The sequence below is a fragment of the Haliaeetus leucocephalus genome, unplaced genomic scaffold (assembly GCF_000737465.1).
Source record: "Haliaeetus leucocephalus isolate CR32 unplaced genomic scaffold, Haliaeetus_leucocephalus-4.0 Scaffold730, whole genome shotgun sequence".
Taxonomy (NCBI): domain Eukaryota; kingdom Metazoa; phylum Chordata; class Aves; order Accipitriformes; family Accipitridae; genus Haliaeetus; species Haliaeetus leucocephalus.
The window spans coordinates 3,967,929-3,976,253 of NW_010973166.1; the positions used below are offsets into that span (position 1 = coordinate 3,967,929).

General features: G+C 38.8%; 1 protein-coding gene across 1 annotated transcript; it reads right to left on the bottom strand.

Annotated features, from left to right (window-relative positions):
- Positions 1 to 2,700: 2,700 nt before the first annotated feature.
- On the bottom strand, positions 2,701 to 6,172 carry PDC (phosducin). The gene is made up of 3 exons (XM_010580700.1): positions 6,115 to 6,172; positions 4,180 to 4,340; positions 2,701 to 3,497 (listed from the first exon to the last, which is right to left on the bottom strand). Exons 1-3 carry the CDS (start codon positions 6,170 to 6,172, stop codon positions 2,964 to 2,966), a joined length of 753 nt encoding a protein of 250 aa, XP_010579002.1. The 3' UTR covers positions 2,701 to 2,963.
- Between the last annotated feature and the right edge of the window lie 2,153 nt (positions 6,173 to 8,325).

An 8,325-nucleotide genomic window follows, 5' to 3' on the forward strand; every position in this document is an offset into this window, starting at 1 on the left:
TAGTTTTAAAAAGCCTCAGTGGTGTTGTGAGGAATTATAAACCTTGTACATCTGAGGGGTAGCATTCAGCTTGCCGATAACAGATATACATCTGCTAGAACTTCTGTTCTTAGTTTAGTCAGCAGTGACACCACTGATAATTAGTTCCCCCCTCTCCTCCATTTTTGTCTGCATCAGAATATTTGAGGATGCTCAGGGTCTCTGTGACTGAGTCAAAAGGAAGAGTATCCATAGCTGACGGTAGCAGGAAGACTGCTCCCATATGCCTATTGAAGCATTTACTTTTTGTTATTCAGGAATCTTCATACAGTATTACGATGTTTGAGTCAAGTCTTGCTTTTTCTTTTGAAGGGTTTTTTTTTCTGCAGAAATATGGATGACTGCTGTGATCAGAACTTTATTTGCAACTTCATTAGTCATGAGCTTCTGTTGAGGCTTGGTATCATGTGTGTTTTCTTTTTCTTTGGGTTTTTTTTTAAATTACAGGTTGAAGGAAATCCTGCTTAAGCATGCTTAATCTGTCTTTTAAATTGGAGTGTCAGCTTATTTCTTACAACTAGTTATAAATGTAGTTTGTGTGGTGGTTATTGTTTGTTAGGGTTTTTTTGCTTTCAGCCTGGTTTCTCAAAGGAATGAAGCTTATGTGATCAGGCTGCTGATGTGCAGCCTAATAAATTTTGAAACAAATTTGATAAAGAAGGAAAGTTCCTAATGTTAAGTTCCCACCAGTTACGTGGAGATTTTCTGGTGTGTAGAGGACAGAAATTTTTCATGCCTCTTCTTTAAAACATCTCATCAAAAAATACAAGATAAATACTGTCCTGCTACTCAAATAACTGATTATTTTTGTGGTAGATGGAAGATAATTCATTATCTTCCACATAAACTGTTACAAGATCATCCGATTTTCATAATGTTAGGTAAATCTGCAAATCATAGCTTTCCAAAGAGTCAACCTACAGATGCAAATGAAATGTTAAGATGAAGGTGATTTTAGCCAAGGGGTAAACATCATGCTTGAGTATGGGGAAAAAGGACTGCTTTAAGGGAAAAGCTTTATTCCACCTGGAGTTCCATCAGAAAAACTTATGACAGTTTTGCATTCAGAAATGTACAACACAGAAATCATAACGTTTTGGGAAGATGCTATTTGAATTCTTGGTGGAATAAAATCATGAATTGTTTTACAGGTTAAAGAGGATTGTACATTGTTGAGAGATGATAAGGAACTTCATTCTTATTACTTAGGTGAGGTGAGGTTTATAGTGGTCTGTTAAAATGTGAATCCATGGCAAAACGATATTAAAAGGAGAAATTCAGTAGTGTTTTGATAGTCCCTAAAATTGGACAAAAAAAGAAGACACATGTTTTTGTTTTGGGGGTGGTTTTTTTGGCCATTATTTAAAGCAAGGCATAAGTTGTTGAAATTATTTTGTCTGAAAGGGTATCTCATGAATCCTTCAGTAATGTTTTGCAGGGTTCTATTTCCCAAATAATTTTGAGTAGAATTACTTTGTTGTGCAGATCTGTTGGGAAGTAGTGCAACCTTCAGCTACTCCTGTGAATTTTCCATGTGAATGAAAAGTGGAGAAAAACATGCGTTTAAAAGAGTGGTAGGAACCTGCTTTTAATGTGTGGGTTATATCACTGCAATGGTTCCCTGGTCCTGGCTGCTCAGTTTTGAATTCTTACTGATTCATATGCAGAATTTCGCAGGGTGACATTTCCATGGTGGGATCCTGACCTGAAGCAAAACTGAAAGCTCGCACTCCAAAGTGAGAAAAACGTGAAATTATCAAAGCAAATAAAAACTGGTGAGTCATATGAGTACTAAAAAAAATCTTTAACATTTTGATAATCTCAAATGTTATCAGCAAAATTGTGTGCAGTTAAGATAGAGATATTTCTGTCCTCAGAGTAAAATTCAGCCTTCAGCTTTGCCAGTGTGCAAAAGAAGTCATTGGAACATTTCTAATGTTTTGTTGTCTTGTATCAGAACTAGAGGAGGTGGATTTTTCAGACATACAGAGAGAGAGACAGGAAGGTTTATAGTGAGTTTACCCTGTGTCTTCCTCTCAAACAGATTGCTAAATTGTAGTTCTCAGCAGCATCCCTTTAGCAAAACTTAAAACTTTCAGTTTAGTAAATGTCTAATGAGTGTTTACTAATATTTCACATGTTCTTAAGGTTATGTGCTACCAATATATTTCACAGTTCCAATTGGTAGGTTTGTTAAGCTTTATTCAGAGTTATTACATAAGCACAATATACTTTTTCAGCAACTTGCAGACATTTTAAATATTACTGTTCAAAATATGGAGCAACAATGAACTGAAATTAGCTGATAACGTCCCTGTGTTAGCTGTTTGGATGACAAACTTAGAAGCACTGAGCTAACTTCTGTATTTTCATGAATATTGAAATTTAAATGCAGAAGCCTAAAATAATGTCCTAGATACCTAAGCCATTTAGGAATGCAAGGACTTTGGGCTATTTGTTTGTCTTTAAAACTATTGGATGAGATCTTGTTCCTACTGCAGTTGGTAGAAGTGAATCTGAGGAGCCAGGACTTGCTTTAATTCCAGAGCACGGAGATGGCTTTTTGTGTATGCAGAGGGATGGATCAGTTCTGTTCCTGTTGAAATGAAGTTCTTCCTGTGCTTTGTGGAGACAGGCATGAACCCTCAATTTTTTTTTTTCCCTTAATTTTTTAGAGATCACCAGTATTGTCTCTTGTTCTTCCTATTACTTGTGGCTGGCATAGAGATAATTATGTACAGGACTGCCAGTTGTATGTGTTTTTAAGTAAAATTCACATACTAACAGTCAAGCCATTTTTATATATGTGTATCTTACAAATAAGTCAGCAAAGACAGCCTTCTCTAAATAAGATGGGTGTTACTGAGATTGATTTACAACATAGTGAAGAGGAACGGGAGATAGTGAGGACTATGGCTCTCTAATTATTCAACATCTTGCTCATCCATGTTGCCATTACCATTTCCCAGTGCTGGAAGCTCCCTTTCAGGTAGCAGCCCATACTCATTTAGGAAAGATTCCACATCCACAGCAAAAAACTCCTCATTGAATTGTTCAGAAATGCTAATGAAGTTGCTCAGGAGCTCACCACCCTTATAGACGAGTAGAGTGGGAAGCACTTCGTTTGAGAAGCGGTCTCCAGCCCCTGTGTTGGAGGCCTTGATCTTGCAGAACTTCACAGTGCTGTACTCGGCTGCCAGGCAGGTCAAGCTGTTGTTGAGAGCATCACAGCCCTTGATGCCATCTTCGTAGATGTGGACAATGACGGTGGTAGTTTTACGTTCTTTCTCAATGGCTTCCAGGAACTGTTCTCCGTTCTGCAGCTCACACACATAACCATACTTTGGCCCAAAGCTCAGCCTCTGGTGCATATCCTGCATGCAGCGCTTGCGGTATTTTTGTAGGCAACTTTCATCTTCTTGCTCATCATGAATTAATTCGTACTCCTGCATGCTCATCTGTGAATATTAAGAGAATATTATATTGATAAGTGGTAATCTGTTGGCACTGAAACAGGAGGAGACTCAGTTGTTGTCTAAGGAACTTTGCATTGAAAGCTTAGAGAAGAGCAGTCACTTCCTGCAGTGACTCTGGAAGGTCTCGTCAAGAGATGGGTGAAGGTCCTGTCTCCACACTTGCATGTCAACTTAATGGTATTGAAGACAGTTGCCATATTTGGCGAAAACTTCTGGATCTTCCAGAGTTGGTGGGAATTTTGCCAGTGACTGTAGTGGTGTCAAAGTTTAATTCATGTGGGTTTTTGGGTTTTGGGTCCCGTCCCCCCCTTTCAGAACTGGTAAATGGTAATTAGTGACATTCAGGCTCAGAGCTCTACCCTGACTATTAGGTTTTTAAACATGTTAACAATTTTCCATTGCCTTAACTAAGGATAGAGCATTGAGGCAGGGAAGGGAGGAAGAAAGGTCGAACTGTGCTCTGTGATATGTTGTTGTGAAATATACTGCTTATTTTACTGAAGTTAGACTTTGCTTGAGAGAGGACTAGATAGATGATTGCATGTGCATTTGTTCTGTCTATACTGTGTGAGCTCTGTGAAGTTGCAAAGGGGTTGAGTCTGGCAAATTCAGGATTTTCTAGCTTATAACTGGTATGTTTTGTATTTTGCGTTTCTTCTCTTACCTTACGACAGAATCTCTGTCTGGTGTCTTTATCATCTTTACTGAAAGATCTGTGTGGTGAAGACATTTGTCTAAGAATTTCTTTCTTGCTCAAGGATAAGGAGTCTCTATCTTCGCTTTCTAATTTAAACTTCCTCCAGTCATTGATCACGCCTTTGGGCCCTAAGAGAGATGAAGTTAGATGAGAAACTAGCTGCCACAAGAAGTTGTCTTAAGAAGTTTCTGCTCTTTGCTGGTTTGTCCTTCTACGCCACAGTTTATCTGTCTGCCTCTCTTCCTTCCAGAGCGCTCTCCAGGACTCCTGAAAACCAGAGCTTTGGGACAAATGTGTTACATTAGCCTCCAATAGAAAGAAAGAGGCTTTTTTTCTAACCTGGATCGCTTTGGTGGTCTGGTTCCCATCAGGATCCTGTAAAAAGATTTTGGTGAGCTACATGAGTAGTTAACAAGGATGAGGATGTCGAAACCTGTTAAAACTGACATGTTGGCCAAAGCTAGCGTTTCACAGAAGTATATTTGCATTTCTCTATAGACAGTGTATTTGAATACATAATGTGTAAGGACTTATGGTAAAACTAAGAATACAGGACACTTGAGGGGTTGTTTTTGTTTTGTTTGTTTGTTTGTTTTTTAACCCATAGCTGTTCAGTGGAAGAGTAATGTGTAAGGCAAATGCTGTGATAATTCTGATTGTAATGCAGATCTCGGTCTTTGGAGCTGGCTGATTAAAGCAGTTAAATTTTGAAATGGGGAAAAAAAATATTTCAGTGGTGTTTTTCAAAATGAAACATTTTAATCTGTATCTTAGGTTATAAAGCAAAACCAAGGAATATTTCAGTGTTTTCAGAGGTGAAGTTTATTTCTATGGAAAATTTAGAAAAGGCTAGGTAAGCAGCACTCTCTCTCATGAGAGAGATGTGGTGTTGCCAGTTGCCAAGACTCTGCTTTGGATTAAGTTTCAACATCTTGAAGTAGTGGCTAAAGGCACTACACCCCTCAGTGGAAAGGGAAGGTGACCTAATCTTTTGCAAACAAGATTCCAAAGCAGGAATTAGCCTGAACCTCTTGGCATAGTGATAACAGTACAGTAGCATGATTTCCAAAACTATTTTGAAGCCTAGGTGTGGATGTAGTGCCCTACATTTGGATCTCTAAAAAAACCCCCATATATGTAATAATCTTAGCCGTCAGCAGCAAGGCTAGTTGGGAAAGAACCCCAGAAAGAGTTATTACAAGAGCTACACTTATTATAGCACAAAGAAAAAGAAGCCCTGGGAGCACAGGGAGGGAATGATTGCCATATAGTTACCTGTTAGTGAGGTGAGATGAAGTGATACCTGTCTGTAGAGCTGAATACAATGTCAGTACTCATAAAAATCATTGGTGATTGAGTGCTGAATTAAAAAGAATTGTGATTCTGAGCAAGGATGCTTTTAAAGTTTTCAAATGCTATGCTGTGTTTGCCAAAAGGATTTATAGGTTCACTTTTAGCACTGAATGTTCCTTCTATAAGAAGGAAGAAATAATTCAGCCTTTATAGTGAAACTTTATAACCTAATTCTAGCATGTGAGTGTGTTTGGGTTTTGTTGCAGTTTTATTCTCTCTTCCCCAGAAGAAGAAATGCCATTGTTCATGACTGAAGCAACAAACCAACAAGGGATGTATTGGGCCAATGCTGTTGGTGTCTTCTTCAGGGGTCCTCTGCGTTTGCCATTTGCTTCGGGTATGAGGAGGATTGGCACAAAGATCAGTTTGGTGTTACCTGCCCTTACAGGAGGGCTGTCACTCCAAAATATATTCTCATTGGCTTTGGAGCCTATGTTTCTGTGCAAGGGGTTTGGCAAACCAATTGGATCTACTTGAATTCTGGGCTTCCCTTGTGAACAGGGACAGTTTAGATTATTTTTAGAAAAAAGATGCAGTTAGTTTCCTTGCCTGTGTGTGTCGCCTGTCCTTCAAAATCTTCTTCGAAGCTGTTGGCATTTTCTTCCATTTTCGTGGCTGGAGTAGGAGATGCTGCAGGTCCAAAAAGGAGAACAGTTGATAACAGGACAGAAAAGGGATAAGCTTACAGTAGGTACAGTGCACTGTAATTTCCTGCAGCTGTTAAGTATCACTGAAGATCAAAATACACATGATAATTGTAGAGCTTCTCACTGTCTCATAGAAAGAAATTAGGTTATATGTCAGTCTCTTTAAAAAGATGTCTGACCAGATTCTTACTGAAAGTGCCTAGGCAAGGGTTTCTTCATTATACTGTTCTTTCTCAGTCATCAGAGAATACTGGGAACATGGTATGAAACAATGGTTGTAAAACTTTCTGTAATGGGAATGTGTAGTCAGTGTTTTGGTTTTTTGTTTGTTTGTTTTTTGGTTTTTTTAATCCCCCTTGGAATTGGGAACTTATTAATTTTCTGTGTGCTGTAAGTATTTATTTTTAAGGGTTGCCTGAACTGCTCATTTGTATTTGAACCTGTTGGGCGAGACCTCTGAACATCCTGGAGTGAGACTGCTTGTACTGGTTGGGCCATGTTTGTTACAAAACAAAAAATTATGGTGGTTATAAATCAAAATCACTTTCTTGTTCCACCTGTTCTATAAATAAGGCAATCCAAGGAGCCAGACAGCAATCACAGGACACTGTGATACAGCAGTACTCAAGCAACACCTTTTTAATCTTTTATGGTGGAGGTTTTGAAGGGTGAAATAGAACCACTCTTCTTTGAGGGAAGAGGAGAGGTTTTACTTCATGTATTCCCACCAACAAGATGAGCCCAACTGGGTGGTGCCAGAGCATTACAGAGCAGCAGGGTTTGGCCAGACCACAAAGCTTTCAGGGTCAGGCTGATGTTCTGCTGGTTGCCAAAAGTTACAGTAAATGTTCTTGGGGTCCTGCAGCTTTCTTGAGAAGGTCAATTATCTGTTTCAGGAGGATATACTGGGGGAGAAAAGTACCAATTCTTCACATGCATTTTTACTACACTGCTGACAGACACCTACATAGCCCTCTGCATGAGTTCTGCCACCACACAGTACTGAGTCTTTTCTCATGTTGCAGATCAGTCATAAATTTAATTTTTAGTTGAAAACTGTAATTCTAACATGATAAAGTGTTACTGTCCACAGGAGTCTTAAGGCAGATGATTTGAGTGCTCCCATGTACTCTAGACTAGTTTTAGCTGTTCAGATGTTAAGGTAAGCTTTATTTGACTTCACAGTAAATCCCATCTTGAAGCAATTGCTAAGATGTTATATCATGGATGCTGTATTTAAAAGGTGCTGCTGTGTTAGACTAGAGTGACGTTAGTGTTGTAGCATGTATGCACAGGAGGAAATGCACCTTCATTTTTACATACCAGCATTGAAGAATTAAGTGGAATAACAGCTGAGCAAGACACAAGGGATCCAATTCTTGTGAGTATTGGGACTAAACCTGATTAGTAAATGTGCAAATAATTGTTCCATACATGTACTCGTGCCAGTTAATCAAAACTTGTGGGAAGCACTGCAAACAAGTTTGGAAGAAAAGCAGGTAATGAATTATGCTTTATTTGTATAAATGCTTTCACTAAATAGATCTGTAGGTAGATTGTTGTCAGCGTATAGATCCAGATTACTGAATCAATTGCTATTCAATCAATTCTGAAATGGAAATATGAAGCTAATCCCTTCTCACATAGGCAAAACTAAAAATCTTTGCCATGTCAGGGATGGACAGCTATGTGGATACACTGGGTCAAAGCCTTGTAAGTCATTCCTGTGATTTACATGGACATCTGCAAAAAGCTCTTCTGTCTGCTGATGCTGAGGATTTTCTTTGTTCCATGAGGAAAGAGGGGGTTTGATTTTCTGTATGCTTTACTGTTCCGTAGCTTTTAGCCCTGAAAGGCACTAAAAATACAGCATATGAAACTTAAGCAGTCTGTTGCAGGCTTGAACCAGAAAACTGACCACACTTTTAGTGAAACATTAGAGATGGGAACTGATTGCTTAATAAATGAAAGCTCTCTTTAAAGTTTAAGTTATTGATATGTTGTACCTAATAAATCTGAAAAGAATAGGTGAATCGTAACAGCACAGAAAGCTGCGTTTCACCATTCTTCTGCAGCGTGGCATAAGGCAACAATCCTGCTGATGCACAGACTG